At 46.9% G+C, this 22,951-nt stretch overlaps 1 protein-coding gene across 4 annotated transcripts in view; it reads right to left on the bottom strand.

Moving 5' to 3' along the window:
* SLC22A18 (solute carrier family 22 member 18) overlaps positions 1-22,951 on the bottom strand; it is a 102,575-nt gene that overhangs the window by 63,131 nt on the left and 16,493 nt on the right. For 3 of the 4 annotated variants that reach the window (XM_064163214.1, XM_064163212.1, XM_064163213.1), the window contains exons 3-8: positions 19,684-19,799; positions 19,222-19,300; positions 14,946-15,369; positions 8,989-9,086; positions 6,734-6,879; positions 5,870-6,002 (exon numbers count right to left, since the gene is read on the bottom strand). In XM_064163214.1, the coding sequence (XP_064019284.1) occupies positions 5,870-6,002; positions 6,734-6,879; positions 8,989-9,086; positions 14,946-15,053 (485 nt within the window). In that variant the 5' untranslated portion in view covers positions 15,054-15,369; positions 19,222-19,300; positions 19,684-19,799. Of the gene's footprint in view, positions 1-5,869; positions 6,003-6,733; positions 6,880-8,988; positions 9,087-10,951; positions 11,153-14,945; positions 15,370-19,221; positions 19,301-19,683; positions 19,800-22,951 lie in introns of those variants that run through there. The other variant, XM_064163215.1, reaches the window with a different exon arrangement.

Raw genomic sequence — 22,951 nt, 5'->3', positions numbered from 1 at the left:
CCTGACAGCCACCCTGCCCATGTTCTTCACAGCTATGCACACTGTTTGTACAGACAGGAGTGGACAGGACTATGTGTATTAAAACAAAGATCTTCAGTAATTGAGTAAGGTGAAGCCAGTTGGGAAAATGCTCTTTTAACTGCAACAAAGGCACATTCCTTAGATGAAACACATCCAGCTCCAACGAGAAGCCACATTTCCTCTGCTTACAGCTTCATTCAAAGTCTCAGATAACATGGGGGGAAGTGCATTACTTCAGAGAGAGGAAGAGGAAGGGCTGGAGCTAGTGGCGACAGCTTAGAGCGGAGATCAGGATCTGCCATTCCAGCCCCCCCCCCCCCAAATCCTGTGCAAATCAGAACAAGCCATTCGACTTCCCTGGGGCTCCCTCAATAAATAGGGGTTGAAAAAACATTATTCCAACAATGAAAACAACAACAGAGCAGATCTTTAGGTCAAGTACATCAACAGAGCGGAACAATACCAAAATGACATCAGCTGAGGAGCTGAGACTGATTTCTACCCCCTCTCTTGTGTCCAAACCACTGCTAACACATGAATAATGCTGTCAACAACAGAAGGGGAACGCTGGCCAGCTTTGTGGTGAGGGAGAGGAGAATGCAAAGTGGACAGAAATCTCCAGCTCAGCTCTCCCATGACGTGGCAGAAATGCTTCTTTTCAAATGAAAGAGATTGGGGGATGCTTCTATGAAAGAAGGGCTGTGGTTAGTAGGTCAAGGGAGGTTCTCCTGACTCTCTACTCTGCCCTGGTGAGGCCATATCTGTAGTACTCTGTCCAGTTCTGGGCACCCCCAGTTCAATAGAGTCATAGAACTGCTTGAGAGAGTCCAGTGCAGAGCCACAAAGATGATGAAGGGAACGGAAGATCTCTCTTAAGAGGAGAGCTTGAGGGAGCTGAGGCTCTTTAGCTTAGAGGAGACTGAGAGGTGACCTCATGAATGCTTATAAATATGCAAAGGTGAGACCCAGAAGGCTGGAGCCAGGCTCTGCTGGGTGATGCCCAATGACAGGACAAGGGACAGTGGGTGGAAGTTGAGGCACAGGGAGCTTCATGTAAACGTGAGGAGGAATTTTTTCCCTGTGAGGGTGACAGAACACTGGAGCAGGCTGCCCAGGGGCTTGTGGAGCCTCCCTCTCTGGAAATACTCAAAACCTGACTGAATGTGTTCCTGTGTGATCTGTCTAGGCAATACTGCTCCAGAAGGGGGCTGGACTGGATGAGTTTTTGAGGTCCCTTCCAGCCCCTGACATTCTGTGAAATAAATGGAAGAGATTATGCAGCCCCAGGCAGAGCTGGAGCCTTCCTCTATTCATGTGGGCAACAAGGAGGGATGATTATCTGTGGGATCTGTCAAATACTGGATTCATTTTTGGGTCTCTCATTACAAGGATAGTGAGGTGCAGGAGTGTGTCCACAGAAGGGCAGTGAAGATGGTGAAGGGTCAAGAGCACCATAATTGTGAGGAGCAGCTAAGGGAGCTGAGGTTGTTCAGCCTGGATAAAAGGAAGCTGAGGGGAGATCTAGTTGCTTTCTACAACTCCCTGAAAGGAGGATGGAGCCAGGAGGGGTTAGGCTCTTCTCCCAAGTAACAGGACAAGAGGAAATGGCCTCAGGTTGTGCTAAAGGAGCTTTAGGTTAGACATTAGGAACAATTTCTTCCCCCAAAGGATTGTCAAGCCCTGGAGAGGACTGCCCGAGGCAGTGGTGGAGCCCCCATCCCTTTGAGGGATTCAAAGACCGTGTAGATGTGGAGACATGGTTTAGTGGTGACCAGGCAGTGCTGCATTAATGCTTGGACTCGATGATCTTTTAAGGTCTCTTTCAACCAAAGCCATTCTATGACACATTAACAGGACTAAGGAAGTTCAGGCACATCCATAATGTGACATTCATTCCTTTCCCTCCTGGTAGGTGCCACAAGCACAGCCAGAGGTGCTGAGGACACGTAGGGGCTGTTCTGTGGCTCAGAACTGCTCTCAGGGCTGAATTCCTGCTCACCACCAATATCAGTCACAGCACTAGCAGACAAACAAACAAAAGTATCTACAGATTGCTAACTAGTGCACAGAATCCTGGCAGAGGACTGAAACTCAGTGTCAAAGCAAAGGTGGGATTTGACTGCAGCCAAGGTTGCAATACCAAACACCCTGAGATGATTCCTCAACCTCCAGCTGCTGATTCTAAAAATCAAACCAATCCTCTTCACATGACTGTGATCAGAAGGGTCCTGCCAGCACACTGGAGCTTGTCTGCTGTTCATGGAAATTCCTACCAGCCTTCCAGGGGGATGCTTCCTGCCGCAGGACAAAAAACCAGCCCCAAACCCAGCACTATGGGATGCTCCAGGAGGAGCCAGGCACCGACTGCGAGCCGGAGCTGCCCTCCACCGGCTGCAAGGGAAACAGCCCTGCGATGGGAAACAAAGCCGTGCGGCTTTGCAGGTTGACTTCCCTCTCTTGCCCGTAATAACAGGCAGCATTCACCTTTCCCTGCGTTATGCTGCAGGCACAGAATGTGAGGGTCAGAAGCTTCGAGAGAAGCAGCGACCTGAGGAGCTTGGAAGCATCATACTTTGAAAGTAGTATTAGCAACTCATGATGAGCAGCAGCAAAAAGGAAGAGGGAAGCCTCTCCACTTGCCCCATCATAAGGGACTGGGGTTGTGGAGCCCTGAGACACAGCTAGTGCAAATAGCTCCTTTATTTAAACAACAGTTTCAGCGAGATAGGGCAAAAGTGGAGCAAAAATAGGGAAATTGAAGGGGAAAATTAGAGAAAGTGAGGAAAAAATTCTTTGCTGCAAGAGTGGTCAGGAATTGGCACAGGCTGCCTGGGGAGGTGCTGGAGTCACCATGCCTGGAGGTGTTCAAGAAACCTGTGGCTGTGGCATTTGGGGACATGGTTTAATGGCCATGGTGGTGTTGGGGTGACAGTTGGACTCGATATTAGAAGTATTTTCCAACCCAAACGATTCTATGATTCCATGAATCCCAATGGATTTTGGTAGAATGGGGGTCTTGGGAGCCAGGTTTGTCACACAAGGGCTAGGAACTGGGTACCACCTACTAGTTGATTGGCTAGGGCTGGGTGATAGGTTGGACTGGATGATCTCAGAGGTCTCTTCCAACCTGGCTTATTCAATAATTCTATAGTCATTGTGTGACAGCATCAGGGGCTCACCATCCATAAGTCATTCAAGCATCTCCAATTAGCTGGAATGGGAGATTATCTCCTACCACTGACTTTCCTATAAACCAGTGACTGATGCACACAATGGAAAGTTAAACACACAGCCCCACCCCCACCCCAACATTTTTGCTGCATAACAATTCCACCTGAAAGCTGATGTTTAAATATGGGTATATAACCAAGGATTAAGCTGAAAACTGAGGTAACCCTCACTGTCAGTTGATGCACAGAAGGGATGCAATCATTTTATTTGACTAAAAATCACAGAATTAACCAGGTTGGAAAAGACCTCTAACATCATCAAGTCCAACCTATCACCTAACCCTTCTAATGAACTAAACCATGGCACTAAGTGCCTCATCCAGCCTCCTTTTGAACACCCCCAGAGATGGAGACTCCACTGCCTCCCTGGGCAGCCCATTCCAATGGGCAATCACTGCCTCCCTGGGCAGCCCATTCCAATGGGCAATCACTCTTTCCATGAAGAATTTCTTCCTAATACCCAGCCTACATATGAAACCCCCACTCAACCATTCACACCTGCAAGCACTTCAAAATCTTGAATTAGCATTATTTGAGCAACCTGGGATAGTGGGAGGTGTCCCTGCAAGGGGTCCTAAAATGAAGTGACCTTTAAGGTCCTTTCCAACACAACCCACCCTACAATAATTCTGTGATCACGTTCACCCCAAATTTTCATCTTATGCAACCATATAACAACTTCAAAAATGAACCCTCCCAAGCAGCCTTGTGTCTGTTGGACAACACAGAACAGGCACCAACCACAAAAGGATGGAGGAAAGCCTTTCCAAGTTTTAAGCAAGAGGAAGAAAACCCTCTTGAGATTGCCTGCAGCAGTTAATTTAGCCCAACATTGCCGAGGTAGAGCAGCAAGCAAAGCTTTCAGTGCCCACTTCTTAAGGCAACCAGCTTTAAGTGTTCTACTCATCTTTGTAAAGATTTGAGAGGCAAAGTAGCAGCACTACAGCACTTGAATACATGTAGGCCATGCTTCACAGGGTGCAGAGAGCAGTGCTTGACACTTAACACCCTAACTGCATGTGCCCCATGCAAAATGCCCATTATCAAACACAGCCCACAGAACTTATTGGGACAGGATAAGGATCACGAGAAAATTTAGTGACATTAGGTACCCAAAGCTCATGAAAACTGATTTTTAATGAGAAGGTGTCACTGCACAAACAAGAGGAGCTGGGAAGGTGGCCCAGTGTAATAATACCAGCACAGGTTGGCTGTGACACCTTGGAAGACACTGCCACTGGCCAGGCACACTGGTCTCTGCCAGCACCAGCCAAATTGCTGAAAATGAGAGCTTCAACCACTGTCCTATACTGTAGGGTTCACAAAGGTTGAGAAATAGTTCTTTCCATGCTAACCTGCATCTGCAGAAGCAAGTGCCACAGGATCACAGGATATTAGAGGTTGGAAGGGACCTTTGGAGATGGAGTTTAACTCTCCTGCCAGAGCAGAACCATAGAATCTAGTGCAGGTTGCACAGAAACACATCCAGACAGGGCTTGAAAGTCTCCAGAAGAGGAGAGTCTACAACCTCTCTGAGGTGCCTGTTCCAGTGCTCTGTGACCCTTACAATAAAGAAGCTCCTCCTCATGCTGAGAAGGAACTTCCTGTGCTGTACTTCACATCCATTGCCCCTTGTCCTATCACAGGGGAAAGCAAGAAGAGGCTGTCCCTGTCCCTTCCTTCTTGACCCCCAGCCCTCATATTCATGAACATTTATTAAATCCTCTCTCAGTTTTCTCTTATCCAGCCTAAGCAGCCCCAGGTCTCTCAGCCTCTCCTGACCAGGCAGTGCTCCAGTCCCTGCATCATCCCCATAGCCCTCTGTTGGACTATCTCAAATAGATCTCTGTCTCTCCTGGACTGGGGAGCCCAAAACTGGATATGATATTCCAAGTGAGGTCTCACTAGGCCAGAGTAGAGAGAGAGGAGAATCTCCACACCGAAAGAAGCAGAATAAAACAAATGCTCAAAAGTTCACAACAGACCTTTTTTTTTTGTCCCAGCAGAGAAATGCTCCAGAACCTTCCAGAAAGACTACAGCCACATGCACTTCCCTGCTGACAAAGTTCTCTAATGCACTTTGAAGCTTCCTTTACTACTAATGAGCAGGAAAATGAAACATTTCCCTCCTCTTGCAGCAGGAATGTGCTCTATCCTGTTGTGACAGTGCTAGACCTCTGCACTCTTTCCCCCACACTGTTCCCAACCTTCTTTCACCTTTCCCAAGGGTCCTGCTCTATACTGGGCACCCCTCAAGCACACTGATGCTTCCCATGAGTTTCTCACTGCTCCTGATCTTGCTTTTCTTAAAAGCAGGTTTTGCAGTGTGTGCTGCTTTTCATTTCCAAGAAGTCAACCAGGGTACAAGACAGGGTCCATTTTTCACTTTGACTCACTCACAAATCAATTTACATAGAAAATGAGGTTTTCAACAAGGTCTCCTTAAACCCAGCAGGAGTAGCTCTTTGTAGCAGCACAGAAAGGAAAATAGTGAGTTTTGGTATGATCCTCTACTGCCACCAACAGTAAGGTATCATCAAAAGCTATGAAGGAAGCAAAGTTCCCCTTACCAGCTCTCTCAATGGTTGCAGCAAAGCCAACACAAGTGGGCTACTCACCCAAATTTGGTGGAGAGGACACCTCCCAGAGCAGAGCCGATGATGATGCCTATTCCAAAGCAAAGACCCAGCTTCCCCAAAGCATCAGCACGTTGGGAAGGAGCAGTCAGATCTGTAATAACCTTCTGAGCACCTGCAAGGGCAGAAAAAAAAAATCCCTTGATATAGGCTCATCACAGGGTCTGAGAGGCAGAGATACACATTTTTAGACCACAGAAACAGTGTATGTTACAAAATGATCCTTGCAAGCCTGGGGCACATGTTTGTACACACTGCTAAGTGGAATTGGTTCAGCCCCATCAGTCATAGGAAATAAAACCACTCAAACTCTCCACAAGTGGCAAAAAGGACCTTAATGCTCCATCAGCTTGAGCCCTCCTGCATGAGTAACATGGACTTCTAGTAGCTAAAAGTTGTCCATGGGTTTTGCTAGTAACACCCAGGAGAAGCCAACTAAAGCAGAACAGCTTGGTGGGCAAATGAAAGTAGTTTTTGTAACCATCTTTTATTTTGACCCATATGTTCATTTTGCCAGGAGAAAGGGTAAAAAGCTGTGATTGTCACCCATTTCTTGGGGTGGGGGGGGAGTCCAAGTAATTTGCTCAAGATTATACAGAAGGACAGACCTGAGAGTGCAGGCTATTAGCCCTGCTTGAGAGTGCAGGCTATTAGCCCTGCTTTCCATAATCAATACACTTACTGCTTGATGTTCTCACCATTTTACTGCTGATGACCACCAAATGTTCCTCCTGCCCTCTTTCAGGCTGCTGAGGCTGCTGACTGCCAGCAGCCTGAGCAACAACAGAGAAATCAGGCAGGCAATAAAGGCAAATTGAAAAACTACTCAGCCCTGACCGACCTTACCTGGCAGCCCATGCATGAACACTGCTGGAAGCCTGGAGAGGAAGAGGAGGGGAATGCTGGTGGAAATGGATGTGAGCAGGAAGAAGACACTTCCAGATGCACAGGAGAGAATTAAGGCTGCTCGGGTCCCAAACTTATCTGCAAACCTGGCACAGAAATGGTACAAAGTTGTCAGAAGTGGGACTGTGCAGTCATTATAAGTGTGGCACATGTAGGTGGATGGAGATGCAGGACCAACTTCCTCTCATTTATCCACCACGAGAAGGGCTGATCAGATTCTCCCAAGTGCTCAGTTCCCAAAGGAGAGTTAGGCATTGAGAGGAGCATCTGAACTGGGCCCTTTGCACCATCCCCATTCTTAGAAATGCATTTCCTTACAAAATCTGTGCTGGAGAATTTAGTGTTACTCATTTTAAAATGCATATTATGGTAGTGTTCAAGGGCTTTTAGAGCTCAGATCCCTGAAGTGCTGCACACCATGCACCAGAGGACTCTCTCAAGCTCACAGCCTACACCAACCAGAACGGTCAAGCTCATGTAGGAAAACTGGGGCACACATCAGCTCCTCATCCATTAACTACTTTAGTGATCAGCAGCAGGACTGAGAAGAAAAAAAAGCTGGGTATTCTCAGCCTCATTTTCATCTCCTATCACTGGACTACATTGCTCTTCCACTTTTTTTCCTGCTTTTGGGGAATGCACAGCCCCACCACTCAATATTTGGGGTCATTTACATTTCATCAGGCATAGAAATATCTATCATGGGGCAGAAAACCTGAGTCTTTTCCACTGTTATTTGGATAGATGTGCTAGTATGAAGCTAGCTAGAATGTTTTGGTGAGAAGAACTAGATTACAGGCTGTGAAAGGAAAACAATGGTGATGTCTGATTCACCATAGGCTTGCTGAGAGGTATAAGAACAAGAAACCAAACATAGATATGGGGATCTTCTGCTGCTGCTGGGGAGCTTGGAGATGCATTTCCCTCTCTAGCCTCTCTGCTGTTTCTCTGATTAATCCACTTTGCTTCCTAACCCCCTGGCTGAACCTCCATTCTTCCTTGGGATTGGGGTAAGGTGGGAGAAAGTGGAAGGGTGGTTGGGAGCCCCTCCTGGGGACTCAGTTTTCTGGGAGGGCTGTTGTGGTTCTGTATTACCTTTTACCTTGCCTATTTCTGTATATAACTGTATATAGTGTAAATATCTGCTTGTATATTCTGCTAAGCTGTAAATAGAGGCTTCATTCATATTTCCAGAGCCAGCTGAGCCTAGTCTGGGTGATTTCCAAAGTGTGGGGTGGGGGGGGCAGGGAACACTCAAACCATCACAATAGATGAGCTTAGATGCCCCAGTTTCCAAAGATTCATGCAAATTTGGCTTTGTAGTCCACAATAAGATAGCCCTCTGCCTATGGTGGGGGGCTGGAACTAGATGATCTTTGCTGTCTACAACTACCTGAAGGGAGGCTGTACCCAGGTGGGGGTTGGTCTCTTCCACTGGGTAACCAGCAACAGAAGAAGGGGACACAGTCTCAGGCTGTGCCAGAGGAAGTACAGACTGGATGTTAGGAGGAAGTTCTTCAAGAGAAAGTGATTGGCATTGGAACAGCCTGCCCAGGGAGGTGGTGGAATCACCATCTGTGGAGGTGTTCAAGAAAAGAATGGATGAGGCACTTAGTGCCATGGTCTAGTTGACTGGATAGGCTGGGAGCTAGGTTGGACTGGATGATCTTGGAGGTCTCTTCCAACCTGGTTGATTCTATGATTTTGAGGTCCCTTCCAACCTCAGCCATTCTATGATTCTCTATAGTCAGAGTCAACTGTAGAAGTAACTCAACCCTCAGCTATTTCCATTGACAGTTCTACTTAGCATCAATAAATACCCACTCTTTTTGTTGTTGTTGTTGGTTTCCCAGGCACAAGACATTTCTAAGGTTACACATGGCTATAAAACCTCTGCAGGATTAAGCAGTTAGGACTCAGGCTCTGGAAGTTTAAGTCTTGTTCCCACTATATTGTTCTGCTTGAATGTGTATCATTAAAACAGAGCTAAGTTAATATAAAGGCTGCTTCTGCATTTTGGCATTGCTAATGACAGCATTTATTTTCCCCTTGACCATTTATGAAATCTTCAAAGATTTCAATGGGCCCATGAACCAGAGCTAAATGATTTTGGGTTGGTTTTGTTTTTATGAAAGCATAGAAATGTCTGGCCTTTTTCAGCTATCAAAAGGGTCATGAGAATTGTTCTCGCTTACCTGCCAAAAATGGGACCTCCTACAAGCTGCAGGATGCCAAAGGTTGTCTGGAGGTAGCCAAACCCCACTGAGTCCAAACCCAGGCTCTTTGCCAAGTACTACAAAAGAAGAAATATAAAAAACAACTCACACCACAAAATCCCAACAGGTCAAGGAAATGAAGCATGCTATACTTCTATATAAAGAGTTTCATGTCTGCGAGGAGAGGACTGCAGCTCCAAAGAAGCACTTCCTTCAGTTCCCCATGCCTACAGGCCAAAACCTTCATTGGGTCAGACATATTTTGCTTAGCAAAGGCCAAAAGTCTCTGTCCCACATCCCCTACTAATGAAAGTCAGGATCAAAACCCCTCAATTTTGCTTTATTTTTGCAATCCAACACAGGTGAACACATTTAGCCTCTGGTGAGGGGCATGAGTTAGATTTAAATTAGCTTTACTGCCTCTAGGTGCTATACCTATGGCAGCCCAAGCACCACCCAGGAGATGACTGTGGCAAGATCTTTGAGCTGCTGTTTAAATCAAGCAAGCTGGAATCAATACAAGCACAATGTGGGTTAAGCTTTGCCTCTACTTAGAATCTGGATGGTACAGCCACAACCAGAGCTTCCAAAGCCCCCCAGCTGCACACTCTGTAGAGCCACAGTCCTCTGGGGTTGGTGGTTTAAAAAGTGTCCACTCCAGTGACAGCTGTTTCCGATCCATGTGTTCATTTTGTGTCATCTGCTAAGGGTTGTTTAAAACTCTCAGCCCAGTTCAGCTCTCAGAAGGTATGGAGGTGCCCCAGTTCTTCCCACTGCCTCGGTATATGCTCTGCACCCAGATCCCCAACCCCCCTGAAATTGATTAGTGATTGACTACACTGATCTCCTACAACTAAACTCTCTCAAGCCTTAGGGCACCACAGACTGTTTTAATCCCAGAGGGAGGGGGCAATCTGTTTCTGAAGGCACAAAACCAGTGGAGAGACCCCCCCCAGGAGACATGAGCTCATGGGAGACAGGGTTTGACATGCATGTCAGATCCAGGAACTCACAAGAGCAGGAAAGCTGCCCAGCAGAAAAGGACCTGGGAGTGTTGGTCAACAGTCAGCTTAATATGGGCCAGCGTGTGCCTAGGTGGCCAAAAGGCCAGCAGCATCCTGCCCTGTATCAGCAAGTGTGACCAGCAGGACCAGGACAGGAATCCTCCACCTGTACTTGGCACTAGTGAGGATGCACCTCAAGTACTGTGTCCAGTTTTGGGCTCCTCACTACAAGGAGGACACTGAGGTGCTGAAGCATGTCCAAAGAAGAGCAGTGAAGATGGTGAAGGGTCTAGAGCACAAGTTCTATCAGGAGCAGCTCAGGGAGCTGGGGTTGTTCAGCCTGGAGAAGAAAAGGCTAAGGGGAGACTTTCACACTCCTGCCCAAAGGATTGTCAAGCCCCAGAACATGCTGCCCAGGGAAGTGGTAGAGTGACCATCCCTGGAGATATTCAAAAGATGTATAGATGTGGTACCTGGGGACATGGTTTGGTGGTAATCTTGGCAATGTTAGGTTTATGGTTGGGCTTGATGATCTCAAGGCTCCTTTCCAACCTAAATGATTCTATGAAACCAGACGGAAGAGTCCAGCAAGTGAAAAGCAATGATTCCCACTCAGAGCTGCTTTCCAATGCCATCAGATAAACCCACCTCTGATTTCTGCTGCCTGCTTGCTAGGTTGTTCTCCCACTGCACGCAGCAAGATACAAACTACACCAGCCTCACCCAGGCCTATCAGGCCAGGAAAGAGCTACTGCAATACAAACAATAAATCAGCTTTTACTGCCTGGGCACACCCTGAGCACAGGCACAGCTTGCCTGCTAGGCAGGATTTCCCTTTCCACTCTCCTGCTAGAAACTGTCTTCTGACTTTGCTGGAAAACTACACAGCCTGGGGTTGAAGGCAAGGTGTGCTCTGAAGCAAGGCAATCCATACTCACAGGCATGACTCCCAGCTGCATGAAGAGAAAGGTCAGCTCTAAGGCTGTAATCACGTAGGCAACAAGGATGATTTGTCCCCTCTTGACCTCTCCCAGGCTGTCACTCTCCCCCAGGGTCTTGCTCTTCATTGCTGAGGCTCCTTCCACGCCTGCAGAGTTGGCTTTTGCTTTCATAGTGCTCATGGAAGGACTTACTGCAGGCTGACAGGTGACACGAAGGTAAGGCGCGGAAGCTGCGTGCACAGCTCAAAGCTGGCAGTGTGAACGCTGCTGAGTCAGCGTGCCAGGGATTTAGTTTTCCCTTTTTCTCCCCTCCCCTTCTCTTTGCTTGCCAGGCAGGATCAAAGGTAACCATATGTCAAACCATGGACATAATTCTTCAGCCGTGTCTCAGCTGGGCTCACTGTTTCAAGAACCATCACAATGAAGTCCAGCCTCAGAGTCCCAGTGGGGTGAAAGTGGACATTGCCCCAAACAAGAGCATGTGACAAACTCTCCAAGTCTTTAACTGTTTCACTGCTTCCATCTGCTGGCCCAGAAGAGATGGCTAGTGAGTTGCTTCTTGATTTTCTTCTGGGAGGTTACAAATGAAACTTACAGCAGAACAGCCATTTCCAGGCCCTCATGCTTCTTCATAGAATGGCTTAGGTTGGAAGACATCTCAGAGATCAGCTGCTACAACCACCCTGCCATGGGTAGGGACACCTAGACTTGGTTGCCCAAGGCCTAATCACACCTGGACTTAAACCTCTCCAAGGAGGGGCCATCCCTAACCACTCTGGGCAAACCATTCCAGAGTGTCACCACCTTCATATGGAAGAACTTCTTCCTAAGATCTAGTCTAAACTTACTCTCCCTCAGCTTACAACCATTCCCCCTTGTCCTATTGCTGGACATCCTTAAGAAAAGTCCCTCTCCAGCTTTTTCTGTAGACTCTGTTCAGATATTGGAAGGCAACTCTAAGGTCCCTCTTCTCCATGCTGAACAACCTCAGCTTCCTCAGCCTGTTCTCACAGCAGAGGTGCTCCAGCCCTTGGATCATCCTTGTGACCCTCCTCCAGATTCACTGCAACAGTTCCATGTCCTTCTTATGCTGAGGACACCAGAACTGGACGCAGTATTTGAGGTGGGCTCTCACAAGAGCAGAGTAAAGGGGTAGAATCTCCTCTCTTGCCCTGCTGGCCACACTCCTCTTGCAGCCCAGGACATGATTTGCCCCCCTGGGCTGCAGAGGGCACTGCCAGCTCATGGTGAGCTTCTCATCAACTGCCAGCTCATGGTAAGCTTCTCATCAATCAACACCCCCAAATCTTTTTCTTCAGGACTATTCTCAATCCACTTTGCACCCAGCCTGGATTTGTGCCCTGAAATTGGCCCAACCCAGATGCCAGACTTTGCAGTTTGACTTACTGAACCTCCTGCAGTTGGCACTAAGGTCGAGTTATAGACTCTGGAAGAAGCCTAGGTCCAACATGCAGTTTGAGCTGCTCTTATCACCACCTCTAGCTGAGTCATTTTCACTCCCCAGCTAGTCACATGTCACTCCCTGATCAGGCTACAAATTATCAGAGTCACCAGATAAAGCCAAAACCATTTAAAAACAAACCCAAACCAACCAAACCAAACCACCAAAACACTACACAACACAAGTTCAGGCTTCAGGCAGTTGCAGGATCCTATGAGATCACCCCAGCTTCCTATTTTCTGAGTTGAATAAGGCTAGTTCCCTCTATGTCTTTCAAAGATGATGCACTCCAGATTTCTGACCTTCTTCATAGTCCTCCCCAGTGTCCACAACTCTCCTGAACTGGGAAGCCCAGCACTGAGTCAGCCTCACCAGCACTAACCAAAGGCTCTCTGGGCACACCTCTTGATTCAACACATCACCATGGAGCCTGAGGGTTTGGTGAGGGCTGCCAGGCTCTATCTCCTAGCAAAGGAGGTGAAAGACTGAAGGTTTAATGTTTCACTGGGGTGGGGACAGTATCACTGGAGGCTGCACAGGAGCAGCCTTTCACATACTCAGCCAGAGCAGGAATCAAAAAGCACTTGTAAAGCATGGCTTTTTCTGCAGCAACACCAGCACTCAAACAGACCCAGCTCACAACAGCCTGGAAGCTCCTTTTTGTTACACACCAGCGTGTATCCCAGCTTAGCACCAGCATTCAGCCTTTGGTTCATCTCAGTACAACACATCCTGCAGCACGGCAGCAGCACCGGCACTGCCTGGTTTGCACTGGACAGGCACAGCATACAAATTACCAGCAGTGAATAGAAGAGTCAAATTAATGTCAGAACTCTGGGTTTGGAGGGTTTTGAGGCAACCAAGAGAGCAACTCGTGTGAATGCCATGGAAAACACTGCTTACGGGAAGCGTTGCTGACTTGGACTTGAAAAGCCTCCGTATTTTGACTGGTGAGTTTGTCTCAGCAGCAACTGAAAACAGATCCCAGCCAAGCGACCGAGGGAAGCAATGACTTGCAGATGCAGCCGTTCTCCAGCAGATAGGAGCCTCAGCCTGCCCAGGGCATGCAGTGCTGACAGCTAACCAGCTGTATGCTCTCGTTCAGATTTAGCTTCTCTTTTACTGGCATTGACAAGGGAAATGGAATAAAATAACAACGAAGTTTAATCTGCAGCCTCTGGGGTGAGGGACAGTTCTGAGAAGCAGAGACCTACACTTGGTGCCTGGTGTGGAGGTGACCATGCAGAATGAGCTACAAACACCAGACTCTGTTCCTGTACATCACTGGATGCCTCTTGATGGCTCAGAGCCCAAGTCAGGTCCTTAGCATCCCTGAGTCCCACTTAGTGATCCTCTTCTAGCAATATTCTCCTTGGGCAGACTCATTTTTCTCTCTGTCCCTGCACTTTGGCATGGCCAGGACAAAGGGAAGAAGGTGGCAGTCTTAAGCCACCTTTACAAGTTACAAGCCAAGCCATGTGCATGCTGCCCTGGCCCTGAGAATGCAGGGATGAGCTGTATCCTCCAAATTTGGCCAACACATTGGCAGCCCCAAATCATCTTGGTGTTCTCCCACAGTAACTTCTGCACAGGAACTTGGATTCTCCTGCCTTTCAGCACCAGATTTTCAAAAGCTCAGGCCATGAACCATCTAGTGTCTAAATATGGCAGCAGGAGCACCACTGGAAAACCAGGCAGTGTGACCAACACATGGCCTTGTCCTCCTGTGAATGAGAAGCCTGCCTGAAAATGTCTGCAGGAGTCTAAGTATGGTAGAGATTAATTCCATTTGCAGCCATCTAGCTAGGGCCCAGCTCATCTGTACCTGGGCCAATAAAGCAGCATGAATGACAGATGGCACAGGCTGGCTTTGGGTTGGTATCTGAAGGCTCCTCCTGGCACACTTATTGACTACACCAGGAATAGTATTGGGTCAATAAAAGCAAAGATTAATTTAAAAGCTGGGGAGGAATAGGTAGGTTATGAATAGAAAATGGGGAGGAATAGGTTATGAATAGGAAATTAATTTTCTTGGGTAGGATCAATACACTTTAAATGGATAGATATTCCAGGGAGACTACAGTGAGAGCAAGCAAGGAGATAAACATCCTGTGATAAAACCACATTAAACCATGACACCCTTGACACTTATTCCCAGTATTTCTGCAGTATTTATAGTTGCCATCCTTGAGCTGTCTTTCCTGAGACCTATTTATCTGGTGATCTCTGGAAAAACAGAGTGAGGAAACTTGAGAATATCTCTGAAGGAAAATAAAGTTATAAAGACTTACTGTTTGTGTTACCTGGAGAGAAAGACTTCCTTAAATCACTGGTAATGGGAAGCAAGGACTGTGTATGTGTGGTGAGGGGAAAATACACCCACAGCAATACCAACAATTGAAACTGTTGGTTGAGAAAGGATAAGTTATGGGGAAATAAATCCAAAATCCTCCCCACAATCTGTATTTTTTACACAGAGGATGTTTAACATGATCAGTAGCAACAAAAGGTACCCTGGGTGGGACTCACCTGTCTGTAGAGGGTCAAAAGAAGTTTTACATCCTTGGAAGATCTTTGGGGAGGGAGGCAAGCATTGCCCAGCAACGAAGGACATCTCTCTGACCTCAAGTCTTTCATGAATGCAAACTGGTGAGTCTGTAGTTACACAAAAATCCAGTGGGAGCAATCATATTCCACTCCAGTGCAGAGCAGCCACAAATCCTTGTCCTTATGAGTATGCACCCATGACTATGGCAAGCATGAGAGCTAGCTAGGAATGCTGAGGAGCCACTCACAGAATGGTAGGGGTTGGAAGAGACCTACAGAGATCATTCAGTCCAACCCTCCTGCTAGAGCAGGTTCACCCAGGAACACATCCAGGAGGCTTTCGAATCTCTCCAGAGATGGAGACTCCACAACCTCTCCAGGAAACCTGGTCCAGTGCTCTGGCACCCTGAAAGTTAAGAATTTTTTGCTTAGTTTCATGTGGAACCTCCTGTGTTCCAGATTGTGTCCATTGATCCTTGTCCTGTCACTGGACACTACTGAGAAGAGTCTGGCTCCATCCTCCTGACACTTGCCCTTTAAATATTAACCAGCATTAATGACATTCCCCCCTCAGTCTGCTATTCTCCAGGTCAAATAGCCCTCAGCCTTTCCTCAAATGGTAGATGTTCCTCACTCTGTTTTGGTTTCCAGCTCTCCGTACAAAGAGAATTTGTGTTTCTATGAGTTGTGTGCTTGCAGACATCAAGAATCATAGAATCAACCAGGTTGGAAGAGACCTCCAAGATCATCCAATCCAACCTAGCACCCAGCCCTAGCCAGTCAACCAGACCATGGCACTAAGTGCCTCATCCAGGCTTTGCTTCAACACCTCCAGGGATGGTGACTCCACCACCTCCTTGGGCAGCCCATTCCAATGCCAATCACTCTCTCTGCCAACAACTTCCTCCTAACATCCAGCCTAGACCTCCCCTGGCACAGCTTGAGACTGTGTCCCCTTCTTCTGGTGCTGGGTGCCTGGCAGAAGAGCCCAACCCCACCTGGCTACAACCTCCCTTCAGGTAGTTGTAGACAGCAATGAGATCCCCCTGAGCCTCCTCTTTTGCAGGCTGCACACCCCCAGCTCCCTCAGCCTTTCCTCACAGGGCTGTGCTCCAGGCCCCTCACCAGCTTCGTCGCCCTTCTCTGGACACCTTCCAGCACCTCAACATCTCTCTTGAATAAAGGAGCCCAGAACTGGACACAGCACTCATGGTGTGGCTTGACCAGTGCTGAGCACAGGGGAAGAATAACCTCCCTTGTCTTATTGGCCACACTGCTCCTGATCCAGGCCAGGATGCCATTGGCTCTCCTTCCCACCTGAGCACACTGCTGGCTCATGTTCAGATACTATTTACCAGCACTCCCAGGTCCCTTTCTGCCTGGCTGCTCTCCAGCCACTGTTCCCAGCCTGTAGCGTTGCTTGGAGTTGCTGTGGCCAAAGTGCAGAACTCTGCACTTAGCCTTGTTCAATCTCATCCCATTGGCCTCTGCCCACCCATCCAGCCTGTCAAGGTCCTGCTGCAGAGATGCAGGATGAGCAGCTATGAGCACACCTCATCTCCCTGCCCCAAAGCTACCCTTTTTGCAAGAGGCCACTGCATCAAAACAAGTGAGATATTTGGACAAGGAGAGAAAAACCCCACAATCTTTTATGAGGACACAGCCCTCAGAGAACTATCATCCTGGTGATGTTTCTTAAGCTCTGCAATACGAGAGAGGAAATGGAGGAACCATCTCAAAGAGATTCTCCGATAGTGGGAACGCTGAATTGCGGTCATGAGGAAAAACTGCTCCACACCAACCATGGTCAGTGGGAGCTGTCAAACCCACAGGCTCTGACCCAATCCCCCTCTTCTCCCCAACTCATCACTGAGGGAACTGCTCTCATTTGTAGCCTGGTGAAAGATTTACACAGTTAAGCAAATGAGAGCACAGCCAGCCTGCTATTTCCAAAATTACATCCCATGTTTGCTGACTGATTTATTCCTTTGTCTAATTGTGCCCTTAAAAAAAAGAAACAAAACAACCCAACAAAACCAAAAACACAGCAAAAGAGCAGCTCACTAATGAATGGAAAATAAAAAAAGGACTCCACATGGCCAGCAAAAAGAAAAACAACCCAGCCATGTTTAGTTTACAAAACAGCAGAGTCTTCAGGGAGTTTCATACAAACTACAGAGACAGTCCAAAGCGGCAATGAAATCGGATTCCCGGTGGCTGCTGAACTCTTTTGGCTCTTTCTATGTATTAAATTGCAAAAAAAAAAAGGAAAAAAAGCAATTATTTGTAATTTGTTTTTATAAAAATGCTGCTGTGCTTACCCTGCCTGGCAAATTAGGGTGTTTTTTTTTTGTGAGCTGCAACAAGCTATTGTTCATTCTCTTGGTAAAGGCTTTGTTGCTTGGCGTATGAAACTTCAAATCTCATTTTATCTGGAATATGGCTGGTTGCTATTAACTTCTGGGTTTTTTCATGGTAAAGCCTCAAAGCTTCAGCTATTATCAAGGCTCCCTTTTGGTGCCCTGTAAACAACAAAAAAAGGAGCTGAGATTCAGACAAGGGAAAAGAGTTAGATCCTCCTTGTCTTGTAGATTAGGGCCCTACCAGACTGAGGAGTTGAACGACTTCCCTGAAATCACAAAGGAAGTCTGTGGAAGAGGCTGGAGTCAGACTTGATCATCCTTTGGATGCCAGTCCTGTTGCTTAACCACAGGGCAATTTCTCCTCTTTAGTACTCTGGAAAAATTAAACCAAAAGAGAACATTTGTGAATGCTGGAATTTGACAACAAAATATGCAGCTGGGGCAGAGACTGTGTCAATTGTAAAAGAGTTTTGGAAAAATCCCGTGGCCTGAATTCAGGAGAGTTGCACCAAGAATAACATGACCAAATAGGAAGAAAAAGCTCAGTTTCTTTGTACTCTTCCAGTCTTGCCGGCTCCAGCAGGACCTCGCTGGAGCAGAAGCCTCTTTTGCCTGCTTATGTTGAGTGGCATCTTGATTAGGGTAATTCTCCTAAGCCAAAGAACTCATCTCTAGAGTCATGTCTCAGGTGCTGCCATGGCTGTGTCTCAGAGTCTCTCAAAAATCTACCCCAAAATCTCTCCTGAACAAAGACAAACCCTTCAGATTTCGGTGAGCTGCTGCCATGTGGGGAAGAAGGGCTGCTAGGTTGCCTGGAGAGCAGCTGCCCATCTTCTTCAAGTGAAGATACCAAAAGAGAGCAAATGCCATTAGCCTTGAGTGGCCTGCTATGCCAGGACATCCAAGAACCAGCAAGATAAAAATTACTGTTCCCTTATTGGAAGCTCAGGTCTGCTGGGTGAGCTTTCTCCTGGGGAAGGGATGATCTCCATGCTCAAACCACACTTGTTTTAAGCAAACATGACATGACCATCTACGTAGGAAACTCATTAAAGCAGCAGTTATACCATCAGATGCTAAGAAGGGTCCAGACAGACCTGCATCCACCACTAAGTGATGGTGACAGCCCAGAAGCCATGGATGCTTCTGCTGCCTCTGTGGTTGTAGCTTCAGCTTGCTGGCATGCTGGTGTGACCAACCTTCAGACAACTTGCTGCTGGATAATGGATGGAGCTTTGGGCTCCAAGATACACATTATAGTGGAAGTCCAAGGTTTACAGCCAAGGAGAATGCTAGATGTGACCAAGTCAGATAGACACACACACACAAATAAAGCTTGCAATGTGCAACATTTCCTTCAGCCAGTATTCTACAGCCACCTTCTGGAATGGCAGCAATGTCTGGAACGTAAAAGCTGTTTATCATTTAAATAACATTTAAGCCATTATAATTTATATGAGAATTGCAACTGATTGGGGCTGTATGGAGCTTCTTGTTGTGGTTTGCTGTAGGAATGCTGCAGATTTCCTCTGCACACATTACATTCTGCTCACAATGGGAGCTCCAGACATTTGCAGCTAGTCTCGAGCCTTCTGCATTTACCAAAACATTTTCCTGTGTCAGAATCAAACAATTGCCTGATTTATAACTCTCAAGCATTCAGGAGACCACCAGCAACACAATATAACAAGAGTCTCTCTGTCGGTGAGCCTTCTGAGGGAGCCATGCACAGCACAGACCAACCACGGATGTGAATCCAGTGACTCTGCTAGCATATGCCTCTGCATAAAGCAGTTAGAGAAGGGCAAAGCATGGGGCTGTAAAACTCTGCACGCTCCAGACATGGCATCCCTGCACAGAGTGGGTCTGTGCCACAGCCTCAGATAAATCCTTACCTGATCAGGATCAGGGCAGACATAACCCTTCTAGCTTTGCTCCATTTGGCTGGCTGTTTTCTGCACATGGATCCAGGATCTGCATGCAACCAACGTGGGATGCAGAGAAAAGGGGATGGTTACCCATGTGCCCAGCTGCCTGCCCACCCCTTACTTCCCTCCATGGGTGTGGGACAATTTTACCTTGCAGATATTCACTCACTACCGGTTGATGGAAGTGGTGAGACAGAGGAGTGATTTATCAACACCTCATAAGTGATGAAATGCACAAACATTGCTAGACTCCCCTTGATGTATCTGGGCTCTAAACACCCTCCCAAGCCTCAGTCATGGTCCTTATATTTCTCCCTCCCAGTAAACACTTAAGGGTTGAATGGGATTTGTAAAGTCAGAGCAAACTCCCAAGCTGTCACTGTTGCAAGTGGTAGCAAAGCATGTGCTTCTGCTCATCATCTAACTCACCCAGGAAAAAAACAACGTTGTCAAAGCTCCAGAAGACACCAGCCCTTCAAGGTATCTGATCTGACATACAGATCTACATCCTCTGCATCAGTGATAAAAGCTGCAGGCAGGTCTACCTGGAGAGAATGAATACAGCCATTATTTTAGTTAGGAATACAAGAGGGATGACAGTCCCAGGAGTGCTGGCTTTTTGTTTATCCCACCAGAAGGCTTTGGCCTTTCCATCTGCCCCTTTGATTGAATTCACCAGAGACAGAAAAAAGAAAAAGAAGAAAATGAAACCCATCAGACTTCTTTTGCTAAAGGCAGAATTTCCTCATGGGGTCCATGGCACTGAGGTTGTAGAGGAGGCTGATATCTAGAATCTGGGGAAAGAAGTTTGGGGAAAACATTCAACTTAAGGGAATTCACTTAAACCAATGTTGAACATTGAGTACAACTCTAGCATTGTCAGATTGATAAGTGGAAAAGTTTAGAAGACACATCCCTACAGTCAATCTACTTCATCATATGAATAAGTTCCACTTCATCTCAGACTTCACTATTGAGAGGTCAGCACTTGCATGGAAACACTCAGTTCTCTTCTTTCCACTTCAATCTCCACAGGATGAGGATGCACTCCTAACATGTTGCACAAAAAGACCTTAAACCTGTACACTCTCAACAGCTCACTGCTTTCTTCAGAATTGTTTTGGAAGGACACCAGGAGCAATGAATTAAACTTGCCCCTGTAAAGAATCAGAGCAAACTGCATTCTGCTAGGATCCAGACCTGTCTTCAAGAGCAGTTTGAAGTGGGACAGGAGAGACATACAGGAGCTTTCCTAAGAGAAAATCCCTGAGATTATACATATATATATTTCAAAATAATTAAAAAATCCTGTCCCAGAGACAACCACAGGCTCTCCTCACTCTTTGTGACCGAGCAAAGGTACTACCACTTGCTGTGAACTTTCCACCAGAGGAGAGAGAGAGAGACAGACCATTTTGCAAGGGGTGGCAAAACCATTCATGCACTGGAAAGAGCACAGAGAAGGATTTAGTTCTTCCAAACATGCCAAAGGACAAGAATTTGCCAGCCCCAACCAGAACTGGCTGATGTTCACTAGAGGGCTGGATGTTGACTGTGACCAGGATGTGCTAACCGTTTTCTGTTGCAATATTTGGCTTTGAGGCTTTTTGCTTTGATAATACTGCCTAATTCTAAGCCATTCCTAGGGCTGAAGGCAAGGCTGGCACAAACCAGCAGTGCCTGCATAGTCTAGGGCTGGACTTCTCACTGGCCATACCATTTGGCATTCATTAATCTTTTCACACTCTGCAAAGGGTGGAAATAGCCCAAGAAGAGTTTGGAGGGCTGCTCTCCATTTCACATATTCCATTTCTGGAACACACAACTCCCTACATCAAAGCCTCCATGCACTAAATCCAGGTCCATCATCTCTGGTTATTCCAGAAATCAAGCAAGCCCTACAAATGTTCAAATCCAGGCTAGCTGAGAACCAGTCCTGCCTAAGCAGCAATTGGACATGGACATTTACAGTTAGGATACTTGACACAAAGTGCTGCTAGAAAAGGGGTCAATCCCAGCTCATTTTTCTACTGACCTACGAGACAGCAAGGGGATTACCTCTGTAAAACTGTCCCAGGGAGGCTGATAGGACAAAATACCCCTGGCTTTCTGCATTGTCTGGGTCATTGAGACTCCTGTTCAAACCAACACCACCCTACTCATCAGCACTGCCCAGGCTTTCTCCTTGTTACTTTCAAGGATTTCTTCTTTCTGTTTATTGGCCAGCACAGCCAGGCAGTGGTGGGCTATATTCCACCTGAGCCTCAGCAATTAAATCACTTACCAGCCTTGCACAAGCGAGGTGACAACTGCCTCAAATCCCACTGAAGATGCCCTGGGGCTATCAAGAGGCTAAAGACCTCATTGGGATGGGCTCAATATGCTGAGGTCAATGGTATGAGGTTCAACAAGGCCAAGTGCTGGATCCTGCAGTATTGTATTCCACCTCCTCTGCTCTTTTAAGGTATATGGCACTTGGATTCTCTTTGGATCTGCAGGATGCTGATTGCTGATAAGATCTGTGCTGTTAAATGCTGCCCCATGTGTAACACAGGCTGAGGGCCCAGCAGTGAGTCTCAGCACTGCTTGTTCTGCCTAACATAAAGGTGTCCAAGTACAGCTCACTCCTTGATCCATAGGAATCCATACTGTATTGTGGGCAGGGTACCAGTTAAACTGATGTAAAATAAACGTGATGGACACACCCAAAGGAGCTCATGGAACCACTCCCTTTGCAGGTTCACCACTGCCTGGGTTGTGTTTGGTCAATGTTCAAAGCCTGCAGTGGAATTAACACTAAGAATCTATCAGGAAGTTTATCAAATGATTGCTTTTTGAGATGAAGAGCAAATGAATTTTTTTAGTGTTGTGTCTTCAGAAAGTTACTACACTAAAAGTACACTGAGAGCTGTAGGCAAGAAGATAAATTAATTAAAGAATACAAAAAAGAAGCTAAGGGGTGGGGAGGGGGAGAAATTATCTCATCATGCTGCATCATCACATATCTCAACACTCCATCATAGGGAAAGGAGGGAGAAAGCCTCAAGGGAGAGAGGAATGAGGAAAGGGAATCCAACTCAAGGAGCAGAGAAGGAACAGCCAGATGCTACAGTACTAAAATACTTTGCTACCCGCTCCTAGGGAGATAACCAGCCACAGTAATGTGTAGAGGAGACAAAGCTCCTGGGGCAAAACGGGGCATGCCAGCCCTGCAGTAAACCAGGTATGTGGCCTGAGGTCCACATCTTCTACAACCACATCTCCTTTTCTTGGACTTTCAGGTTTTGAGCTGTCATTAAGCTAAGCCACTACCCATCACGTTTGGAAAGCTGTGGCAGTCTGTTCAAGTTCACACTGACTGGAAAAGGAAAAACAAAATGCCAATTTTCTAAAAGGGCAAAGACACAGGAAACTTAGCTACAGGCCAGCTGCTCTCACCTCTGTGCTCAGCAAGATCATAGAGCAGATCCTCCTGGAAACTACACTAAGGCACATGGAAAACAAGGAGGTGGTTGGGGACAGTCAGCATGGCTTCTCTAAGGGCAAATTGTGCCTGGCAAATTTGGTGGCCTTCTACAAGAGTGCTGGTGGATAAGGGAAGAGCAACTGATATCATCTATCCAGAGTAGTGCAAAGCACTTGTTACCATCCCACACAACATCCAAGAAAAAGGAACTGGCTGGATGGTTGCACTCCA

Source organism: Pogoniulus pusillus, chromosome 24 (genome assembly GCF_015220805.1).
Source record: "Pogoniulus pusillus isolate bPogPus1 chromosome 24, bPogPus1.pri, whole genome shotgun sequence".
Taxonomy (NCBI): domain Eukaryota; kingdom Metazoa; phylum Chordata; class Aves; order Piciformes; family Lybiidae; genus Pogoniulus; species Pogoniulus pusillus.
The sequence above is the reverse complement of the archived record's forward strand: the minus strand, read 5'-3'. Positions and strand labels throughout refer to the sequence as shown.